The following is a 24,692-nucleotide window of genomic DNA, read 5'->3' on the forward strand; positions in this document are numbered from 1 at the left end:
TTTTGCTGTTTGCGTATTTAGATATAAACAACAAGAGTAGAAAGAAGAAACATGTAGCTTTCTCAAAGAGGTTTATGTTCTTTTTGTCACATTGACTTCCCTCTCAGCTGTGCCAGGAGTTCTTATGATTTATGTCATCTCTCCTTTATTTCCTGTAGTTCACTTGTCATGGACCATGTGGCCTGAGTTCAAAGTGTCTGTACAGATAAGGCTCTGCTGTGCTCCGCTGTAGAGGACACACTGATGTGCAGTAAGGAGAGAGAGAGAGGAAAGGAAGGCCAGCATTCTGTTGAGGTGGGAGAGTGAGTGAGGATGTGCTTTGTGTGTGTGTGTGTGTGTGTGTGTGTGTGTGTGTGTGTACTATATGTATGAAATGCTGTCTTCACTGCACCCTCCCAGCAAGGCCTTTCCTCGACCCATCTATGGCATCCAAACCCTCCCACGGCTCCCCATCGCTGTCTGAGCCCCTGTCTCGCTCTTCATCTCCCACATCGTCATCGTCATCCTCGTCTTCCTCCTCTGGCGACGGCTCGCTGCCGTTTTCTGTAGCCCAGCTGTCATCCTCATCCTCGGCCTCCTGCTTTAGCACCAGGGCTGGAGGTGGAGGTGGCGGCGGCGGTGGAGGCGGCAGGCTCTCGTTGCATTCTGTTTGGTCATCGAAGGCCTCTGGATTCTCAAGCATCTCCCTGATCAAAGGAGGCATTGGCCCTGGAATCTCCATCTTCAAAGTGATGGCTCTCTCTGCACCTGGAAAAAGAAAACATAGTTACAGTAGATAATTAGTATGTCACGAATGTCATGTTTAAAAACTGCTTCCCTGCCTCATAGAGAGCACAAATGAAACGCCAGAAGACTAAAACTAGTGGAGGTTCAGGGTCTTATTTTGTATGTTTGTGGGAAAAGCCCTGTGTGTTATAACGTGGCTATGAAAGCAGCCAGGCCTTTTCATAATCAGGCTTCTATTAGAATTATTCTCTTCATACTGACCCTTGGTGCTGATGCCCCTGAGGTCAGTGATCTTCATCAACATACGAGGGAACATGTGGGGTTTGTTGGGGCGGCGGCGGCGGGCGTAGATCTTAAGAGCCTCAAGCAGAGGCTCTTGCAGCTTATCTACTTTTTGGGGCTCTTCTAGATCCATACGGTCTGAAGAGGAATGCAGACAGCACACAATTTATTATATTATTTACCTAAATTGTAGGGAATGAGTTAAAGAATTGCAAAATGTTTCATTATTGTTTGAAATAAATTTACATACGAAAATATTTAGTGATTTTTCTTTGCATTACTAATCTTATCAAAACACTGACATAATTGATAAAAATACAGATTTACTACACAGTTTGTGCACATTGCAGTACCTCCACAGATGAGGCAGATGGCGCTGAGGAGGCCTGTTTCTGTATCGTCCATCCCCAGTGGTAGAAGCTGGCCTGCAAAGGCAAACACCAGGTCTGTGAGCGGTCCAAAGCCAGCATTGTGCATCTGAGTCCGATTCAGAGTCAGGCCATCTGAGAAGGTCATAGTGTCCTGTTCTGGCGTGTAGCGTGTACAGATCCTCAGTATCTTGTGAGCAAAAAAAGGAGGGAAACTTCGTAAGCATGAGCAAAATATGATATGAGGCTGTTAACACCTTTTCTACAGCACAAAAATATCTGCAGTAGCTGTACAGATAGGCATCAGCTCATCAGGCTATTTGTGTTTAACTAACACCAAGCCTACTCTTTGTTATTTGGGCTAAGCTTCCTGCACTAACACTTTTCACCAGCAGATGCCAATATTCCCTCATCTCAGATTGAGCTGCTTTTTCTTCCAGTCATCAATTTATCAGTTAAGTGAAGAGGACAGAAGGGAAACAATAAATACAATGGTTCCTCACCAGTATGTCCAGACAGGCCGATTTAAGGAGAGTGATCTGGTCAGCAATGGTGAGGGTGGTGAAACCCGGCAGCCGCTTGGCAAATTCCACAATCTTGATGATGCATTTGGTGGAGAGCTCACTGAACTTGTCCCACAGTCCCAGATCCAGCTGGACACGATGGTCAGAGCTGGAATTCTGAACAAACATAAAAACACCCACAGTTCAGCATGATGTAATAGAGGTGGTGCACAACCCTGTTTGCATCATGCATGTTTGTCCGAGTTACACAACACATTTCCACTTTACAACAATAAAGAAAAAAATTCCATTTACATGTTGCATCGGTTATTCAGAAGCCACACGGACACCTTAATGGGGAACTGAACAGGTTAAGTCACCACTATGTCCGGAAAGCTACGCTGATTTTACGTATTTTGCATGCAATTTAGGAACCCTCTGTGACAGCACAGCATGGAGAATGTTGCCACACACGGTATGAGTGACCAGCATTGCAAGTTTGTGTGTGTGTGTGAGAGAGAGAGAGAGAGAGAGACTTACGGTGGTGTATTTGCCCAACTGGCAAAGTGACGGGAAGGTTTCTTGGTGAGCTTTACTAACTTTATTGACCAACTCCTCTAGCTCTCCACTTAGCTCATAGCTTTCTGGAAGCACCACCTCCTCCTTCACATCCTTCTTCTTCTTGTTTCTGTCATTACGCACCGCTACGTGAAGAACAACAAGAAAACAAGGGGGTTAGTAGAGGTATTTTTCACTGCTTTGTACAAAAATCTTCCCTTGTGCAGTTTTAGAAATCAGCTACAGAACGTTCCTGTGTCTGTGTGATCACATGTGAAAACATCTGTAGCGCTCGTGTTCAGTATCTTTTACCACTGCCAAGGACATCTTAGAAAGCAGTGGAAACCAGAACTCAATAGCAGCTCAGGTTGCTATTGAGAGTAACATATTTGCTTTAGCATGTCACGAAAACTGGGTATCTTTTTCTTATCATCTGCTCTCTTCCTTGTACTTCCCTCCATCCACTTGACCGGTGTACATGAGCAAGTCCTCCACTCTCCACCCTCCTCCCATACTTTCCTTCCTCTCAGGATATCCAGTAATAGCAGAGGTACAATGTGATCCCGGTTTTAACACACATCCCACACAAACATTACACCCACATACATGTCCCACGGGCTCTACAGAGGGGCAAGCAAGTGCCACCTAGACACAGCTGCCCACACATTGCAGAGAAAACTGTCTTTGATTCGGCAAACAGTGTGAGTCCTGCTGCCTTTAGCCTTGTTTAAAGTTGTTTTCTGCTCTGCTGTCTTCATGAATGAAAACAGTTTCTCTGCAGGGCCAGAAGGGCGAGGTTTGGTGGTGAAAGAGGAAGTCAGAATCATTTTGCAAAACAATTAGTCATATGATTGGTACAGTGCCCAGCCTCGCCCTGATCACCACCCCATCATCTGCTTCTGTCTCTCTGCTGCACAGTTTCCCACATTCTCAAGTGAACATTAACAGATCATTGAGTTCACACTATGTAATCTTTTATTTAGTGCTAAAACAACAATCAGATCTGAGCAAAGTAGAATTAAAATATTAACATGTTTGCCAGTGTATCAAAGGCACCTAGGTGTATTGTACTGCATCTTGATCTGTGGCTGAAATAACGTGAGGGCACAATCTGAAGCCCTGTGTGTGTCTAGACACTCACTTCTGTGTGTTAGTGAGTGAATAGCTTTGTTTTGGAAGTGGGTCTTTCTATCTCTTGGGACTCCAGTCCTGGAGGTCTCACCTTCCTTGGACATGCCGACCTCAAAGCACTTCTGCAGCCTGCAGTACTGGCAGCGGTTGCGTGTGACCTTGTTAATCTGACAGTTCTTGTCTCGGTGGCAGGTGTACACCATGTTCTTCTGGATACTGCGGCGGAAGAAACCCTGCAGTATAAGAAAACAAGAGACAAAAGGGTAGAGGGCGATTGAGAGAGAGAGATTCAAGTCATCAAATCAAGGATATGACATTTAACAGTTTCCCGTTCATACTTAGCCTTCTAGTATCTCTTTGAATCCAGAACAGAGAAGTGAAACAAACTAACATTTTAAATTTCTACCCATATTGCAGAAGTTTTCAAGGCTTAAGCAAAGGCAGTTAACTATCTCTTGAACCAAATATTTTATGGATGTATGGATTAAATCTGACGAAAGCAGAGCCTGAAAGGCTCTCACAGGTTCTTCTCACCTTGCAGCCCTCACAGGAGCTGACCCCATAGTGGTACCCTGAGGACTTGTCCTGGCACACAAAGCAGGGCTTGTAGACACGAGGTGGGGGAGGTGGAGATGGAGAATTGGGTACCATCTCCTCTGAGCTGGTGCTCTGGGTCTCCACCGCTGTGAAAAAAAAGGATAGAGCACATGACCATATGATTTATCACACATCTTTGTCCTTCAGCTACTGTTCAATGTGCAAATGTCACATGGGCACATGCCAATACATGTAGCAGATGTGGACAGTCAAATGTAATCAACGATGTGACAGCTGACATTTCCGCTTCTTTTCCACATGATTTGTGAAGTAAGAGATACTGAGTTGGTAAATGCATGGCCCGGAGGTGAACTGGGACATATTTTTAAGCATGTCTTTCTATAGGATAAAATAACATATGATTGAGAAGGAAGAATAGCGGACGGCGGCATCAGTTTTTATTTCCTGGCACCAATTATCATCCTAAGTGGCAGCATTCAGGTGTATATTTGGGGAGATTATTATTTATGTGATGGATGACTGTGTGACAGCAAAGACAAAACAGTTTTTACAGCTGTAAGCAACACAGCCATTGACTGACAGGTTCTCTGACAAGGACAGGTAACACAATGGGAGTCAAAACTGGCTCGTTCTCATTCCACAGACAACAACAGCTCATGACAACATCTTGCACGTACAGTGTAGACACATGTCAATCACACATGCATGCAAAGGTTGCATAAAAGTCTCCTACTTTTCAAACTGGGACACAACTGTGACATCAGCACTATCTCTAGTCACTTACTTCTGATGGTGCTTTACACTTCACTATATCCCAAAGTGCAACCCATATACACTCTTTTGGAAGTTTAAGTGTGAACACACAAAGGACCAAACTCTCAACACACATACTAGCCTGCACAAAAGCACAGACTCATGTTTCCCCTTTATCTAAGAGTACTTTTTTTAACTTTCACCCTTGGTCACCCTGAAAATTCAACACCCCAATTCTGCATCTCACCACTCTCCTAAAACACAAACCCTATTTCTCTCTTGTTTCTTGGTCCTAAATTCCTCAGTGCAGCCCTGCCAGGTTTTAATGGAAGCCTAGGCTCGTAAGGTGGCCTATAAAGGCAGTCCCATGGCTGGACTGGAGGCCCCAGCCCCGCTGACCTATGCTTTATTGGGACTCAGTCACCTTGGGCAGCTATTCAATCCGCCAGCTGTAGTTTCCAGCCTGTAAAAAAAACAAAAAAAAACAGAGAGGCTCTAAAATTCTAACTTTTACTGCCCCCGCCTCCCCCAGCACCTTCAATGGAAAGCAGAGAGGGAGTGCCTAAACTTAACCTACAGCCTCCCCTCCTCCTGCCTCTCACACCCAAGGCTGAGGCAAAACCCACCAGCTTGGCTTTTTACAAGAGAGGGGAGACTTCAAAAAGAAGAAAAAGGGGGACATAAAAAGAGGAATTTGATTTAAAGAAAAAAAAAACAGAGAAAGGAGCTAAGGGGGAAAGTGGGAGAAGAGGACGTGGTTACTTCTGAGGGAAAGCGCTGTTCAAGACCAAGCTGACCATTACTACAGCTGCTGTGACCGGCCAGCTACTACCTCATTAATGATGGCAACAGAAATATGGCAGACATTTTTCATTTGTTGCCTGCTGCTCAAACATCTGTTTTTCATATGGATTTTTATATTTGATGATTCAGAATCCACATTCAAATTCCTCCTTTGAAAGTTTTACTTTGCTGGAGGGAAAGATGTTTTCCATTAGTTTTAAAAGCAATCTCAAATCCAAATGTGCAAATCAATCTAAAACCTGAGGTTTATACCCGCTGAATGTTTCTGAAATCTCTTTTGCCAGAATGTAACAAAGCAGCAGGGTCAATGGGGGAGTAGAAACCCTCTGAACATGCCATGAACCTCTGTGTTTATGCAATAATAACAGCAGCAAATGAGGCTCCAGACTGAGCGCAGACAGTCCCTTAGGAAAGGACAAACCATATGTGGCGTCAAGTAATGACTGGCAGCATCTAAATAGAGAAAGAAAGCAGGCCAAAGACAGGAAGGCCTTCCTGGAGAAACCTCGGGCAGCAGTGAGAGAGAAAATACATCAGGCTTCATCAACACGTTGAACCTGATTCCTGCCAGAGAACATGACTCCTGTACCCGCCTCCCTTATTCAGCCTGCTCCATCCAAATCCCCCCCACCACTTACCCCAGGGTGCCACAGTGAGAAGGCCCATTCAGGCAGCCACTCTGAGCCCCCTTTCCCCCAGTCTCCTCAACTCAGCTCATCACTGTTTAGAAAACAAAGCTCTGTGAAATGAGAGGCCCACCTTATCAGCGCTCTGAGGCCTGGGGCACCATTTGCATCACAATCTGCCAGCCGAGGCCTGTGAGCCGATGATGGACTGATGAGATGAGGAGAGTGGGATAGGTGGGTGGCTGCTGTTGTTGGGGGAGGAGAAAAGGATGAGACAGGCAAGAAGGAGGGATAGTTGAGTTATCAGTTGCCACTGTTCGCTTCCTGCTAAGTGTGAGTTTACTCCCTAATCCCTTCTCTTGGTGCTCTCTGTGCACAAGTGGCCCAGCTGCACTGATCAGGCCTAATCCCTTGGTCACATACACACAGAGATACTATTCAGCAGCTACAAACTACACACCCACAGAGGAGGACAACATTCACTAGGTAAAACTAGCAAGCACACACAATGATCCACCCCTCCTAGATTACCCTAAAGTGCTTCAGCGTCAGTAGGATGTGCAGTGCACCATTCTCCATAACCTGATTAGTTGTGAAATGTAACTGCACATGACAGAAATAGCTGTTTAGCTGAAGCTGACTTCAACTAGGTCAATTACATGAAATCCTAGGTCACGTCAACTGGGCCAATCGACATCTCTTTTGGTGTACCAGATAAAATGTGAGAGAAAAGGAGAGAACAGGATAGGGATAATATAGGAAAGCAAGGGACCTTTTGGTAACACACTGAAGCTGCCAGCTGTTCAATCAGCTGGAAAGGGGAGTGTTTCTAATGTATGTGAGCAAAGGTATGACTATGCAGCTTGTGTTTTGTGTTGCAACACACTCCTTTTAACTGAGCTGCATATGACATTCTGGTAGGGTGACAAGCACAGCGTTCTTTCACAATGGGCCTGCAGCTTTTGTCAACATGACTTGTTGGTGTGATTGAACCTTCAGTGGGATGCTGTTCCAAAATTCTAGTCTTGGCACGTGAGAGCACAATGTGCAGACTGCTTCTATGTGAGGACAGTGCACCTACAGTACATGTGCAAGTGGCACAGATATATTTGTACAGTAAGTGTTCATTCAGTGTATAAGTCAGTTGTGTGTGTGTGACTCAGGTCAGCGACTCTGTCCACTGCTGCAGCCTCAGTTTGATTTGGAAATACTGGATTATTCATAACAGTGCCCATTGAGCTCTAGAGTTCGCCATTAAATATCCTCCTCTGTGTGTGCAACTCATTGTGCTGTTTTTTTTTTTCTGTTCCTATTAAACTGCAAGCACAGGCACGCAGCATCTTTGTCTCCATTTCTAAACAGCCCGTGAGGCTTGCGTCTTCTTGTCAAATGCAATGAGCAGTGAAAGAGTCTGTGAGACTTGGATGCGTTATGTGAGAGAGGGGCACACAGTAGGGCTCACTGTGAAAAGAGAGGCGGGTACTGGGCAGACAGTAGTGGCAGAAGGGGAGCAGATTGAATGAGGATGGTGAACAGTGAGCTGGAAAACTTGCTGGCACGCTAGGTGGGGCCTTCGAGGGTGTCCTTGGCCCTCTACACCATGGCAGAGGCTACTGGGTGACCATCAACACAATGAAAGGTTTCCATGAGGAACCGGGCTTCATGAAAGAGGAAGAGAAAGTACCACACCCTTGTCAGTGATGCCAGTATGTTTCACTCTCATTCTCTCTGATTCTCTGCCCACATCTTCCTGCCATCCCTCTGAGGCTTCTGCTACAAGGTCTCCTACACAACAGGCTTGTTTCCTTCCTCTTTTTGGTACAAGTCTTTCCAGAGGATCTTCGTCACTGTTTTTGGAGCCATTTCTCTATGTCCCTCACTGCTATACCTTCTTAAATGTGCTCTCATTTCCCAGAGGTGGAATAATGCTGCTGCTCTATTCAAGTTCTGTTGCACACACTTGAGTCACCTGTGAGCTTTCAAGTAGGAGGTCTATCAAGTCTGTGTTGTGTGAGTTACACAAGCACTCACAACATAACCTGCCTGCAACTGAGAAAGAAATAGTTTATATGGTAGAGAAGTCAAAAACCAGGAGGCTGGGAGGAAGGAATGTGCATGTGTGTTGACAAGGAGGGGGTGCTTTCATTAAAGGTGCTGAGCAGTAGCAAAAGCTTTCAACAACTGTCAGAAAGCTCATTACCTGGGCTCCTACGGACATACACACACACACACACACACACACCTGTAAAGAGCCCCTGCGATGCTGCCTTAAAACTAGGTTGCTGATGGGGAGGTGGCTCAGGTTAGAGTGATAAAAACACACCAAGCTGGCCAGGAAGAGTGAGAAAGAAGACATTAACAGACATACACCCCTCCAGGATTTTACACCTTTTTGTCAGAACCAGCAGAAAGTCATGAAACACAGAGAACAACGGAGATGTATAAATATATGACACACACATATGATCTAAGACCAGATGTATATGTAGAGTAGAACGTCTTGTGTTTTACAGCCGTTAGGAGCACCACAGACAAAACTCTGGACCTTTGAGAGTGACACAATGTGACATGGCACTAACACACTTCACACTTCTTCCTCTATAGCTCCCCCCCAAAGAAAGCATACAAACAGAGCAGAGCAGGAAAGGCAGCAGGTGGGATAAGCCTGTATCCTCAGGGCACATTTTATAAAGTTGAATTACCCTTGCAGTCTGGTGGTGCTCTCAAAACACCCTTTCTTCTTTACAGCACCTCATAAAGGGCCTTTTGATATTATCTTGATGGAGTCAGCCAAGCCAACATTTGGCAGCAAGCCCCCCCCCATCCCATACCACACAACCCTGTCAAGAAACACACAAGTTGGCTTCAAACAGACAAACATGCCCACCAAGCTGCCTGTCCCACATGAACCCAGCAAAAAAAGTGGCCTTCAAATGCCCTTGTGAACAACCTGAGGAAGGAGGTATTTAAAAAGAGGTAAAATTAAAGGAAACATAATTTCAATGATGGATTTTAGGGGGGGGGAGCAGACAGTCAAGTGCAAATTTGTGGAAAATGTGCCCCTTCATCCCTGCAGTGAGCTCCAGCTGACTCTTCATCTGTCCACCAGAAGACAGAGAGTAACACAACTCTCCTCCAGTGACTGGAGCATGAACCCAAACCTGGCAATCCTGCACACGTCAAGAAGACAGGACAACTCAGTAGCAGGAGAGGAAGCAGAAACAGTGAAGGCAGGCAGACAAGCAAGGTGAGGAGTGGAGAGTCATCGAGGGAAAACTTGAGTCTTTGATCCTCAGGTTGTTTCTCGTCCTCCCAGACTTCCTCTCACCATCTGTAGCCCTGGCTCTCACCTGCCCGTCTCTGGCACGGCCAATACTGCTTGTTCAATTGCTATTGCTTCCTCCCCTCAACAATAGAAACCTACAAAAGTAGAAGTAGCCCAGTGGTGGCTGCAGCCCCACTCAGTCAGAGGAAGTGAGGGGAAAGGAGGATAATGTAAACAACAACAGTAGTATTCACTCCAGCTCACTGGGGAAGCACCGTAGACCAAAGCGTACAAGCACAAACGTCTTATTGGAAGGAACAAGCACACCCACAAGTAGTAGTACGCAGCTCATTCCCACTCAACATGTAAAAGCCCAAGCATATGCACAAACTAAAAAAAGTAGTTCCTCTTACTTTTTTCCAAGTCCTTAGCAAGCCTTTTACAAAATCATGTAGTCATAGACATCTTTTCCAGATTTTCTTTTGCAGCTATAAATTTCTGTGTATATAAAGGACTTTAAAAGTATCACTTTGAGAGAAACTAAACCAAAGATAGAAAGAAAGACAGATCAACAGTGAAAGAGCAGCCAGAAAATGACTGTGGCTTCCTGATGTCTGAGTGATAGTCCTCAACTATGAGGTGATTTGCTACATGAGAACAAAGTACCTGTAAACGGGCATCAACACTCAGAGTCATATCACATGCTGAACTCACCCTGAGAAACTTCTGCTATGAGTTGTTCAGTGGAGCAATGATGCATATGAGTTTTTCACTTTTGCTTGGCAACCAACTGCCAGCAGGTTGCCCAACTCTGCATCTCAGAGGAGGCTGATAGGGCACTGACAGAATATTCAGACTGGGGCACAACAGTGATTCATTTCCTCCTCCTCCCCCTCCTCTGCCTCTGTTGGAAGTTCCATGTGAAATTAATATGGGGCAATAATGTCACATTTTGATGTTTTGACTATTACCGTTCAGAGAATAAGTTGCATCACGGTGAAAGGAAATAAGGCCCATTCAGTCAGTTCCCATAAGAGCAGTGTACCCTGAACACATTCAGCATTCCTGAGCATGGCATAAATCATCCCAAGCAGCCCCCGACTCCTTTGCTGGAACACTTCCTGTCTAACTGTCTGTCTGAATTTCTCTTAGTGTTTTCTGGCAAATGTGAAGTGCTCAAACAGTGGAGCAGGAGCTGATAAATCCAGGCCTACTGACAGAACAACTACAGCAGGCTCTAGTTCAATCACAAACCATGCTATAGTGAACACATGGAAAGATTCTCAACTTGTTTGTAGCCACTGAAGAGCATATGCTTTTTTCCTGCCTGCTCATGAATGTGTGCCAGGTGTGTAAGTGAGGAAAGGACCTCTTGTGTCAGATTCAGAGTCAACTGAAACAATATACACACAAAGTGAGTGTGCTTGCATGTCTTGGTTCAATAATACGACAGTATTCTGGAGAGAAATCTGATTACTGGCAGGCTGCATGTAAAGCTTTCAAGATGTGAACATAGTCTCCTGTTTCCTGCCTTAACCTGATTTCTCCCGATAACCTGGTTTCATGTGCGCATGTAAACAAAGTTGGCGAGTAAAAAAGAAACACACACACACACATATGCAGAGAAGCATCTGTGAAAGTCATCACTGGCATTCATGTTTCCCCAGCAAAAAGTCCGTTGGGTAGGCAGATATGTCACACAGCCCCTAACACCTAACCCTTACACACACCTGTTCACCCTCAGTGTCCACACAGGCAATATACACACACGGAAATGCACATTTATACACATACAAATGAAATGCAAGCACAGTATATACAAATTAACTATGTCTAGAAAAGTAGTCATTGCAGTTGCACATTAACACATTGGCAGAATTTGACTAATGTCCTAATGAAAACAACACCAGCAGGCCTCCTGCCCCTTCTCCCTCCCCAATTCCCTCCCTCAGCCAACTCTGTTCCATCACTCTCCACCCCTGAGCCCAGATAATAGCTGTACTACACCAGCCGCCCACTACTCCCTGCCAAACACTGTCACTGCGTAAACACAGTCCATTCACACACACACACACACACACACACACACACACACAGAGGTAGAACAGTTGGGCTCATCTGGGTTTCTAGTTCTGGCTTGGCGATCCCTTTGCTTCTCATAACAAACAGCCCCTAGCAACGCTCGAGCCAAGCCGTCAGTCAATAACACAGTGGTAACAGAACGGTTCTCTTCACACCAGCTCGCACATGGCTCCGAGCTGACACACACTCTTATATATATACCATCCACAAACACGCATGTGCAACAGCACATCCCATACTCACCAGTTAAATAAACTCTCACAGGTGCACGCGCAAGTATAGCGTGCACACATAAATGCCAAGGACTCCATATACACACAAACTTGCCCACACCTTTGTACAATGGAAAATGTGCTTGGCAGGCAAAGAGCTGTTCTCAGTAAACAGCTACAATAGCAGCAGCCAGACATGGGTGTTAGGGTGGGCAGCAATAATACCTCTGTGACCAGCAAACTACTGAGAAAGAACTTAAAAAAGTCTGCATTTTATACTCAGTTAATGTTGATAAATGGGCAAACTGTTGGCCCACTTGCCTCATAGCAGCCTGTTCTGTCTTGTTGAATCCCTGACAGTATTCCTCGTAATGTTTCAGAGTAAAACCACTTTTGTGAAATGCTGCTACAAATGTAACTAAGATGGACAGGAAAAGACAAACATCCAGTCTGAGGTGACAAATTCAGCCTCCACATGGTGGTTGAGGAGATTTATTTACAGTGGTGTGACTGACGCTGCTGAGGGTCTATAAGCTGCTAGTAGAGCAGAGCTGGATTCCACCACAGGCCTGAGGAATCCAGCCTGGCACACTGTCTCCTGTCTCTGGATTTGACACAGCAGTCTGGGTGCCCAGCGCCAGCCAAACAGGCAAGTAAACACTACAGTACATACACTACACTGACATATAGGAATTAACATTTGGACTGCACACAAGCAAGCACACGTCAGCACGCTTATTTAAGCATAATCCAACCCACACATTAAAGTGGGCTTTTGGAAAATAAAAAAACTTTTAAATAAACACTGGAGCTGAATCTGTTTATTTATAGCCGGCACAGCCTATTAATGAGCTCAGCCATTACTGTAGGGCTGACACGGATCTGGTAGCAAGGTTTGTATCATACTGCACACCAGTAGTTCTGATAATGAAAATAAAGTAGCTTCATGCTACAAAACTGTTTTAGTTTTCATTTTTTGATGGAATGTAATAATGCAGTGAATATGTGATATAATGGGTCTGGATTCAATGTATAGTCACTGCACAGCATATGTATGAATAAAAAAGATCACTGTAGCTGTTGTAGCCTCTGCAAAATGGAGCGGTTTAGCATATAAGCATTCTTTAAACTGTTAAATAGTTTAGAACACACTATAATTACATAAATACATCTCAAGTGTTTATGTATATTGAGTATTTGTCAACAACTATAACTTTTCCTATGCAGACATATTTGCCACAGCGGTGTGCATACGAACACCTGCCCTTATAGACACATACTGTAGTAATGCACCTTTCTCCATTGGGCAACTTGGGGAAATAGGGGCTATCGACTATCTGCACTCTAAAATTAGGTGCTTTTTTTATTACGGTTTGGAATCACAGAAGAACAAGATTAATCCCGTGCTTCAGTGTTTTGTACATTTCACTTTGTACTGATTTTCTACTTTAAACAGCTCATACAGTTGCAATGGCATAATTGTTTTCAGACAGAAGTAAAAGTTTTTCCCTCGGCCATATCAATTACAACCCACTGACCTTGGAGCAGATGGCTGCTTAAGCCTTTTAACTTTAGCACATTCATTTGATATTATCATAAAAAGCTCAACAAGGTTTATATGTACATATAACTGCACTGACAAGTCCTCATTAGAATTGCAACCATGGTACTGTGAGTCTTCTTCGTTCTCTCTCTCTCTCTCACAAACACACACACACACACACACACACACACAAATACCACCCGGCTAACCAAGATACCACTATCTATTCCCAGTCCTGCCCCCCTCAGGCATTCTAATCTTTTAATTGAATCTTTTGTAATTATAATGAAATAACTGCGGACTTCCATCAGGGAGAAAATGATCGGGGCCAGAATGTGCCAGCGGTCACAGGAAGCTCTTATTTCTCTGCCACTGCTGCCGAGCTATACCCCCATTTCAATTAGCTCTTCAGTTCACATTGGAACAGCACATTAAAAGAAAACAAAACGGCATGTGTACACACGTGTATGTGTGTGATTGCACACATAGTGAATGATTACTGGAGCAACCTGTTACCGCCATGTCAGTCTCTTGTATCACTTGCAAGCATCAAAATGAATGTCCGAACAGTGTTCGAACAGATCGAGCTACGAGTGTGTTCTGGTGAGAAAAACGCACTTCCCCTCCTTCTGACCCTGGAGAACTGCTAAACGTAATTGTCTCATTCTTCTTAGCAAATGAACATTGACAGAGAGGGAATTGGTCTGCATAGGCTCTCTCAAATGGTTTCCCTGGCAGTTGACTAATTCAGTTCTCATTGATGTATGACTAAATCAGTGTCCATTAACCTTACGTGCAGAGCTGCTCAGATGCAGTTCCAGCTCTGTGGCATAAGGCACTTAAGAGCATTACACAAGCCAAACTGGTTGAAAGAGTCTCCTTTTCAGCAAGCTGACAAGGCCGCCACACATGGTGTAGATCTGACATTGGCCAGGCCATAGCCTCTGACTAACCTCTGACATTGAGGTCTCCCACTGGTGAACAAAAAACAGGAAAACTGACCACATACTTCTAAGCCCTCCAACTGTCCCCGGCTAACAGCCAACAACAGTGACACTTATCACTGCAGGAGATTTACTGTCAGGACAACAGGATATACTCATTTTGTGGGCGATTTAAAGCCTCAAACATTTTTTCATTGCATTTCCATAAATGATCAAAGACATTCTGATAGATTCAACATTTTTGTAAAATGCATCTGAAAGCCTACATTTTACATTTTGATATTTTTTCCCACAAAAAAAACAAAACAAAACAACAACACCACAATATGACCATAGTAATTCATTGCTGAGTATCATGCCAGGACCAGGTGACTCTCTTTACGAACTTACTGGTTATTCTGGTGTGCAGAGTGTGTGTTTGTGTGAGTGTGGCATTAGGGGCCAGACAGGTCCCTCTGTTGTGCAGCTGGGCTGGCTTAATGAGATATCAGACTCAAACATCAATTCATCAGCCACACTGATGAGGACAATGAGCAGCAACTGCTTCGGTAAAGAGAGGCATTATGGCTTCTTGTGTGGGGAGAGGACAGCCTTGTTTACAAAGGTTATTGGGCAGAGAGGGCTTGAAACAGTACACCAGCCTCCACTTTGCTCTGCTCTGCGAGACTCAGATCCCTTTACCCTCGGGGCCCCTTCTCAGGACTTTTTTATCTCTTTGATTTTCTGGAACAAAGACCCAAAAGAAAAATGTACTTCTGGTATCTGGAGGCCTGATTTTTAAATATGTGCATGTGTGAATGGGTTAAAAGAGAGGCCATAAAGGCCTGATTGATTAAATAAACAATCTCATCTTGTTATCATCAGGGCTGCCCTAGCTAAGCAGAGCAAGCTGGGCTCGTAGTCCCCCTGGCCTCGGCCTCCATTGACAGGGCATCTGTCTTCATTAAAGCTCAGCCAGTGTGCATGACAGCCACTGAAATGCTGGTGTCTTCACGATTAATGAAGACAGATGACTCCCCCTGAGAGGCAGTAAAAAAGAACAAAAAATGAACTAATAGAAAAAGACACACACACAAACACAAAAAATTCAACCAAATTCCAAAAATTCCCAAAAACAAGAACACAGTTAAGCCGTTTCTCCCTCTGCTCCATCTCTTCTTGTATTCTTGATTGGTTTTCCACTGTCATTTCAGGCTTAGCCCTCCCACTATACCATGCATACACACCCCCACTGCTTTCTCACTCTCACACGCTCTCTCACAGCAGTAGCGGCCCCCTGGAAGTGTATGGAAAAGGATCCCGGTTTTGTCCATCCAGAGACAGGCCTGTTGTTAGAGTCTGAAGTCAGAAGCAGAAGGAGGGTGAGGGAAAAATGAGAAATTGACAAAGAGCAAGAAAAAAGCTAACCAGCATATCCCTCGGCTTTCTCAGGACCATGCGTGCATTTCACATTTCTAATTTATTCACACATTTATCCTTTAAATAATTCATCTACTTATTAATTTATGACTGTTTGGCTCGAGAGGAATAGTATTATCCATCTATTGTCCAAAAGCATAAATAAACCTCTGACCTATGAGGACTGCAGTGAGATACACAAAACATTTAACAACTGTATTATTAAAGAGTCTTATCATTTCATGAGAAATATATCAGAAAAACCAAACTTCTAGTGTCAAACCAACAAGATGAATGGAAGATAAACTAAACAGAGCCTCTGTGTTTTCTCCTCCTATCACTCACCAACTCTTTTCCTCTTTATTTCATCCATGAACATTCTTGTTTATAATATATAGCACCTGACAAGGTCAAACCTCAGGTGGCTCACAGTGTTGCTGAGACTTGACTTCATGGACTCAAACAAAACACACACACACACACACACACACAAGTACATAAACACAGAGACACACAGTGCATATAATATCATAGCAGAGTTTCTTTCAGATGGCTGAGCAGCTCAGATTGGCTGTGGGCTGTGAGGTGGGCAGGAGAGGAGAGAAGAGGAAAGGAAGGAGACTGTCCCACTCTTTTCCTGTGCTGCTCGGTAGCCCCTGACAGCAGCCCAGTAACCAGAGAGAGAAACATGATTGTGTCATGCAAGAAATCCAAACAGGATGCCACTTACACTGAACGCTGGTACTGCCTGTCCAAGCGAAGGGGTCCAAACCCGCAAAGAAGGGGCTTGCCTTCCGCAGCATACATGTGCTGCGGCTGGTGACATCATAAAGCTGACGGGGGCCCATTCCCAGAGCCTCCATACAGTCATACATGGCACCCCCCCACCTGCCTTCAGCAAAAATCACAAGCCCTCAGTCCTGTCTGCGTCCTGCCCTGCTTCCACCGCTCACGTCACACACTGGAGCAGTGACAACAACAAACAGCAGCAACAGCTAGCCTTCCTTTTACTTATCTCCCACTGTCACTCTCTCTGCTGTCCTTTCCTGCCGATGATGGAGTTTCCCTCTTTCACTGTCAGCTGGAATGCAGAACTGGTTCCTGCCTGGCTGAGCTGAGCTAAGCGTGACTCTGACTCGCTACTCCCCCCCTGCCCGTGGGTTAGCTGCTCCCTGTCTGCTGTAACAGACCTAAGTAACAGCCTCTCACAGCTCTAGCTGAGCCCCAGACACGGCGGAGCGAACCAACTGCCTCGGCATGACGCTCTGAGAGGGGGTGGAGAGAGAGAGAGAGAATGCCATAGAGGGAGGGATCAAGAGAGGGACCCAGGAGAGGGGAGAAAAGAGGGAAAGGGAGCAGAGGGGGCCGGCCAGCAGAGCCTGTACTGGAGGAAGAACTGATCTGGTTAGAGAACAAAACTTTATTCCCAGTCTTCTCTCGTGCTTTTTGTACATACTGCTCCTGTGTTTCATATTTCAGCCCCCTTCGCATCAGGTTCTATTCAGATCTGATCTCTGTCTCTGTCTTTACATCGCACCTCCCCCAATACTCCTGCAGTAAATATGAGCCCCGTCCCCTCCCTTCTCTGAGCCCCCGTCTCTAATCATAACCATATTAAAGTCTGGCCACTGGTCGGGTGGGTATGTGTGTGTGTGAGAAAGAGAGAGAAAGACAGATAGAGGAAACATGTGCTGTGGTTGAACCCAGATACCAGATGCCAGGATGAATCCCTCCCTCCTCTCTGTCTGTCATGTTTGAGGGAACAGAGGATGGGCAGCTCTTTCTCTCTCCCACCGGAAGTGCCTTCACAGTGATGAACGAGGGCTGCCTTGCTCAATCCCCACAGCGCTCTTACACAGATACCCCCCAATACACAAACACACCACATGCAGAACACACTTCTCACAGGTTTACTTGACCTTGCTTGTGATTAATTTCTGAGCTACATTTTCATACAGAGAAATGCCAGGATACAGATGTGGTGAACAAATTTGAATGAAAAAGCCAGTTGTAACCTAATGATCACTAGACCGTTTCATTGCGGTCACGCTATAGAATTCTCCCTTCCACATTTGGGCATCTTTAACATAGGTTGTTCTGTGTAAAAACAAATCAATTCAAAACAGAGCAGTTCTCTCACAATGACGGTAATTCAAAGGAAATCAATAGGCGGTCTGCGGTCAATCAGAAAGCCTGTCACTGATCCTAACTGTTGCTCAGAAGACAGACTCTGGCTGGGCTAAAGCAAACAGCCTGATACAATGGGAGATATATGATAATAGAATAGTGTTAGTGTGTGTGTGCCATGTACATTCGTCTCCCCCTGTCAGACCAGTACAAGTGGTACAGCCCAGAAGGCAAAAAAGACACCATTTCCTGTCAATCTGTGCTGCTGGCTACACTCTCCATAAACACACAGTGCCCTCCCTCCCTCCTCCTCTTCTGTCTAACACTTCACTCTTTTTCCTGTCTTATGAAAGAAACCCTGCTTTGACGTTTCAGGCTATTCTGAATGATTTCGATTAAAATGTTTATTGACCTAAAAAGCAGTTGAGACCTTTTTGTTTATTTTTTTTAAGCTGGCACACACAGTCAAACACACACACACATATGGGCTTATACTCTTTGCATACACTTCCCCAAACAGACACATATTTAAAACAGCTCTTTTGTTGCATCAAACAGTAAAAAGCATCAGTAGTTTTGACATGTTTCTGCATACTGCTATCCAGCCATAAAGGAGAAGCTTTATCACGGCGAGGAGACATAAACTGTTATCAAAGATGTCCTGCTAAACTCGGTTGTTATTATAAATGACTCGCTTTTCTTTTTCCACCTTTCCACCTATTTATACAGTTATTTAAACACAATCTTAATCTAGATGCCTTTCAGTCTAAACCATCACTGCCCTGAGTCACATTTTATGAGCATTCTTCTCACACTTGTCTTTTGTCTCCTTCCTGTCTTTCTTCTCACTGCTGGTTTCATATAGCATCCTGGAAACTAAAACCTGGCTAATTCCCTGGTGTTCAAATGTTCTATGGTATGGGACATCAGCTTTTTTGGCAGGGTGAAAAGCAACACGATTGATTTATAATATAATTTGCTCACATTTAAAGCTCTTTTGTTTTTGGAGATTTATGGACCCTAGCTGACTCACTTCTGGTTTGGACATTTCTTTTTACTGTATTTGAGACTATAATTCAGACCAGTAACCCCAGATTCTGCACTTATTGGCACGGAGCGCCGTGAGCTGTGTGTCTTCCAACGCTTCAGAGGGTTTTGCTGAGTGAGTTTAGACATCTAATCTACACATACTCTATACTGCTGCTGACCCAGACCCTCCCTCCTCCCCTTTTCCTTCCCTGGCCAGAGAGATTGAACTCTAGAAGAATCCCCCACTGGGCCACTAACTTTCCCCCAAACTTATCCTGCCCTCCCTCCTCCTCTCCAGCTCACAAGTCTCCCCATCACTCTCCTTGATTCTTTTTCCCCCCTCCATTTCTGCAAATACTCTCTCCCCATTTCATCAAGTTCCCTATGGCCATTTTCCCCTCCTGACTGCATGATTTGTTTTAGTTGACAAAGTTCTCTGCTTTTGTTTCTGGTTTTGGAACGGTTTCATTTTCACTGGCTGCCAACTCACTGGGCATTTTGTATGACTGCTGCTTTCAATCACGTCTAACTACACTGATTAGAACAGATTTTAACACATATTCATAATGTTTAAATGTTTCTTCTCTGATAAGGTTTTAGATTTCTGACGCTTCATCTCTTTATCTATACAATTTGGTAGGTAGTGACACTACAGTACTGTAAGCCAGCTGGTCCCGGTCTGCTTATAGTTCCACGTGGGCCAGAGCCCAAGAAAACCAGGTTTTACTACTGTCTGACACTCTGATGCCAATTACAGATAAGACGTATACACCACATTGTTGCCACTTCCTCTGTATACAGTCATTCGGGTTCCAGTCAAGCAGTCAACAACACGGTGGTGTGCAAGGCAATAAAGGCAGCTTGCTTCCTAATGCCTATGTGCTAAATGCAGCATGGTGATTTTGAAAGGAATGCAGAGCTTTTCCATTGCTGATGTGAGCATGTGTGCAGTGTGTGGACATGCTGAAACAGATTGCCAGTGATGATAGAGAGACTGAACACCAGTCCAGAGAGCCCTCACACAACAGCCAGATTCAGGTTACACACACATACACACACACTCAGCACACACATGCTTGTTTTCCCGTTTTTGAGGGGACTTTACATTGACATACATTCATTTCCTGAAGACTTACTATAATCTTAACCAAACCCTAACATCAACCTAACCTTAAAGGAAAGTTGTCACCCTAAATGTCAGTGATTTATATGGCGGGGACCGATCACAATGTGATTATATTAACAGGTTTTGGTCCTCAGAATTCAAACACACACATAGACTGTGTACATGTTCTTGTATGAGAGTGTCAACACACAAGATCAGTGCACCAAAATACATTTTCTTTAAGTGATGGTGTGTTGCTATGTGCAGTCCTGGCGTTCCTGTTCATCACATCCATCAACCACTCCACCAGCCACAGGTCTTACACATGTTCAGGTCTGACAAGACATGTAATCTTATCCACTCATCTGCCTCACTCTCTCACAATATATCTCTGGAAGATACCTGGTGTGTCACTGAGGAGGGTTGTGGGGAAAATGAGGCATGACTTATGAGAGAGCCTATTTCTCAGTGGTGACCATGTTCACATGTTAATCTCTCCAGAAGCCTTACAGAGCCACTTTTCAGAGCACTATCAGTCTTGGCCATCTTTCAGAAAGTCTTTTTCACCCTGCGTCTTTCTCCCTCCCTCTAACCGCACTGTCAGGACATTTTGTGTGTTTTGTGAGGGGAAAACAAAGACAGATCTTTTAGTTGTTCAGCCAAATATACAAAACCCTCATCTTGTTCTCATAGGCCTGCCCTGTGCCTGTGTGCCCTCCCACGCTTTCTAGGGGCCCATCCCTCCTTTCTCGCCATTTTCCGCTCTTCATTTTGCACGTGCCCACTATGGCCCATCTGAAAACAGACACCTCCTATTTTTAATAGTAGCCTCTTTATCTTCATCTGTCATCACATCAGAAGTGCACAGGCAGAACTGTACTGTATAACTCTTGGCCTCTCCTTTACCAGAAACCTTTGCTGATATTCGACATACACAAAAACCATACTGAAGTTTCAGAAGGTTTCCAGCACTTTGGGCAAATTGGCTCCAACTTGCAGAAAGGTATAACAAGAGAAAATCCAAGGTGACGGTGGAGGAGACAGAGCAAATGAGGAGGGAGAGAAGAAATAAAAGGCACTCAAGAGTGAATTAGCACATAGGGTTTACATGGGGATCATCAGAGAAGCAGATACTCCACTAAATTTTACAAAAACATCTTCACTGAGCACTTAAATTGTCTGGGAAAAACAGAGTGGCCCTTTCCGTCTATTTTTGACTTCATCTATTGAATCATGGCCAGTGCTGGTTAAAAGGAAAAGGAGCAATGTGAGGGGAGTGGATTGCCTCAGAGAGCTGTCATCTTGAGGCAAGTGGTCACCTAGGAAGATGAAAGAAGGGAAGTCAGACGATGCAGAGCTGTTTATTAAAGCAGATGAAGCTCCAGACTCACTGATAGATCAAGGACGCAGCCAAACAGCACTACACATGCTGTCATCACATACAAATGGGTCAGTCCCAGCATTATAAATTTGCTATGTAGATCATTGGCAGTGGAGCAGAGATGCCAACAAGCAGATGCCTGTAAAGCTCTGTTTTTTGGGGGATTTTTTTTTTCTGATGGATTTTTCACACTCATAACATTGTAATGCCAAGCTCAAAACTAAGCACTGCTAGCACTGGTTTCTTGTCATAACTGGTGCTTCTTGAACTGATGTTTACAATGGTTGCTGAAGATTACATTTGGCTGCTGAACATAGATACGTAACCTGATGTTTTCTTCTATACTACTGCCAGAAATTATCTGAGACTGATTTCTTGGATGGTGTTACAAGATGTGCTCGGACAGTATGACAACACAGTGTGGGATGGTGATCATATAAAAGCTGAGATGAGGGATGATAATAATAATGATATGTATTCAGTTACATCTAATATAAATGATAAATCTTTTCTCCTGCACTGGAACTTCCTATTTCTGTCTTTGATATGGTCATCTGTCATATTATTATTATTATCCTCTTCTAATTTTTAATTGAATTATCAACAGTGGATTGCACATGGACTACAATCCTAAACCATTATCTCACATGAACTCTGGGCTGTGTTCGCAGAATCAGGTCTGGACTTTGGCGAGAGTTGCGCTTTCACACATGTAGCACACAACAGGAGACACTCCGTGTCAGTCACAGTCTCACCTAGTAAAAATACTCTCTTTGGTTTATGCAAGGGGGAGCACCTGGGTAGAGCGCACAGGAGGTAGGACATGATGCAGTCATGTAGCCAGATTGTAATTTGGTCCTAAACAACGGAGTGTTTTGCTTTTCCTTAAATTTGTCTGATGATTCTGATGCTGGCTCTTAATGCTTGTCGTGTCTCCAGTTACATTTTTTGTTGGTGTGTTCATTGGAAATGAGCGTTTTGCCTCACCATCAGATGTTTGTGTTCTTCTGGTTTCGTGCTGGTCACATGATAGAATGTCATCAACATGCCCACTAGCTCTATGTAAATACTCCCGACTATACACCGCTGTATTCTCACACAGGCTCACTTAGGCTCTCTCAGATCATATGTGGACATTGTACTAGGCAGATGGATGGGTCAAGTCCACTTAAGGTCTGGATCGACCGACTCAGACATTTGTGTTCTCACATAGAGCTCCTCTGGGTAATGTCTGGATAATTTCAGGGTTCCAATGCATGTCTGAAAAGGGTTCCAGATTTCTGTATGTCTGTCATTCCTGAGGTTCTTTCTTAACATTCTCAAATGTAATTTGCTATGTTTTCATCCCAGGCTCAGTCTATTTCTTGTGCACTTTCAATAAAACAAAAAGAAATGAATAAATGCCACTGAGACTGACAGAAGCCAGAGATACATAGGCTTTGAACACTGAGGGTCTTTCACATTTCCAAAAGGGAGGTAACATCATAGGTTTTAAAGAGCACACAGAGAAGATGAAATTTGAAAAGTGAGTTTTGTCTCCCTGTGTCTGTAAGGAAGGCATCTCCCTCCCTCACTTCACTCAAAAATACAGTATACCCATAGAAACACACAGCACACATGCACCCAGAAAAATCCACACTTTGACTGTCAACCACATACCTACTGACCTCCAACAAGGCTGGGCTGAAATCCAGCACTTCAACCTTTATGAAAATAAATAAAGTGGTACAATATGCTGTCTGTGCTCTGCTTCACCACCTTGACTCTATTCCACTAGTCGACATCCTTCTCTGCTGTCCCTCTCCTCCATTTAAAAGTTCACTTTTACAATCTTCCCACCAAAATGGCTCCTTTACGCAACTCCCCAAGCTCCCTAAGCCAACATGACCTCCTTGTGTGTGTGTGTGTGTCTGTTTTTGCGTGTTCTTGTACTTGCTACATAGTGAGGACCAAAAAAAGTATTTTTTGCTGGAGAGTGGAGACATTTTGGCAGCTTTTTTGAGGGTTAAGACTTGGTTTTAAGGTTCAGGTTAGGTGTTAGGAGAAGGGTTGTGGTTAGGCATTTAGGTCTGATGGTTAAGGTTAGGGCAAGGGGCTAGGGAAAGCAATGTCAATGAGTGTCCTCAGAGAGATAGAAGTACAAGTATGTGTGTGTATGTGTAAGAATACAATGAGTGTTTTAATTATGTAACTCTGAACAATGATTTTTTATTTATTTATTTATTTTCTTGCTGTAACATTTTGGTCCTTTTCCCAACCTGACTGACTTAATGGTTTGTGTGTGGGTGCGTGTGTGGAAAAACAAGTGTAATCATATATGCTTAGAAGAAAGTAGACTAATGTGCGTCCGTGTGTGTGTTTGCATTTGTGTGTGGTGCATAAAGCCAGGCCTGTTGCACACTTTACATAAATAGCTGTTCATCTTGTTTCCACTGGAGGCACAGCTGAGCAGACTCGGGCAGCTTTTACACAAGTTTCAACATGTTATTCATTCCATTCTATTAATACAATGCTTTTAATTTTATCTCATGTAGCTTAAAGTCTCACAGCTGAGTCTCTAGTGAGTTTTCTGTTTACACCATTTAACATAAAGCTAGAAATCACAGTCTGAATAAAAACTCTGAGCAGAGCAAAGGACTTCAGATTCTGGTCCAAGCATGTGAGCTGAAGGAAATGACCTACTAGCTTTTCAAAACATCCCTGTGGCAGGCTGTGGGGCCAAGGCTCCGGCACCGATTGGTGAAAGCTTAGAGAGGTGTTTCAAGGCTCAGTGGCAATGTTATCACATAGTAAGTGGCCTTAACAGGCTTCCAACTGTTTGTTTGAAGGACTCCCATAATGACAGGGATTAACTGATAGCCCCATGCACTACACACTGCACAGAGAGCCGGTGGATCCTCTCGTGGATGAATGAACATCTTTGCACATTTATAAAGACTTGGCTGAAAAAAGATGGGAGTTTTGTAGCACATGGCCAGTGAAGCTTGTTCACACATGACTTGAACATTGACGTGAAGGTTTTCTGGGTCCACTTCTGGCATGTACGCAGCATGTATGAAGAAAAGCCTACTATCTCTACATGTGCAAACACAGTCCGTCTACTCCCTCCCGCCCTCTCCTGTCTCTTCCCACCTCTGTGCAAAACAGGTATTTCCAAAGACACTCTGGTGCCAAAACAGTTTGCCGCCGTGGGAGGTACTCCAACCTGTCGGCACGGCATTCACACCCAGCAAAGGTAGGTGTTACTCAGGCTACCTCTCTAACAATAATAATGTCCGGAGCCCTGAAACTGGTCAA

At 44.3% G+C, this 24,692-nt stretch overlaps 1 protein-coding gene across 4 annotated transcripts in view; it reads right to left on the minus strand.

Annotated features, from left to right (window-relative positions):
* Positions 1-291: 291 nt before the first annotated feature.
* The window catches only part of rarga (retinoic acid receptor gamma a), a 39,930-nt gene continuing 15,529 nt past the window's right edge, over positions 292-24,692 (minus strand). For 2 of the 4 annotated variants that reach the window (XM_020617868.1, XM_020617874.1), the window contains 7 exons: positions 4,103-4,251; positions 3,660-3,801; positions 2,420-2,583; positions 1,880-2,056; positions 1,362-1,566; positions 988-1,146; positions 292-747 (listed from right to left, as the gene is read on the minus strand). In XM_020617868.1, the coding sequence (XP_020473524.1) occupies positions 383-747; positions 988-1,146; positions 1,362-1,566; positions 1,880-2,056; positions 2,420-2,583; positions 3,660-3,801; positions 4,103-4,251 (1,361 nt within the window). In that variant the 3' untranslated portion in view covers positions 292-382. Of the gene's footprint in view, positions 748-987; positions 1,147-1,361; positions 1,567-1,879; positions 2,057-2,419; positions 2,584-3,659; positions 3,802-4,102; positions 4,252-6,442; positions 6,880-16,483; positions 16,968-24,692 lie in introns of those variants that run through there. The other 2 variants (XM_020617862.1, XM_020617879.1) reach the window with 2 other exon arrangements.

The sequence above is a fragment of the Monopterus albus genome, unplaced genomic scaffold (genome assembly GCF_001952655.1).
Source record: "Monopterus albus unplaced genomic scaffold, M_albus_1.0 scaffold6.1, whole genome shotgun sequence".
NCBI classification, from domain to species: Eukaryota; Metazoa; Chordata; class Actinopteri; order Synbranchiformes; family Synbranchidae; genus Monopterus; species Monopterus albus.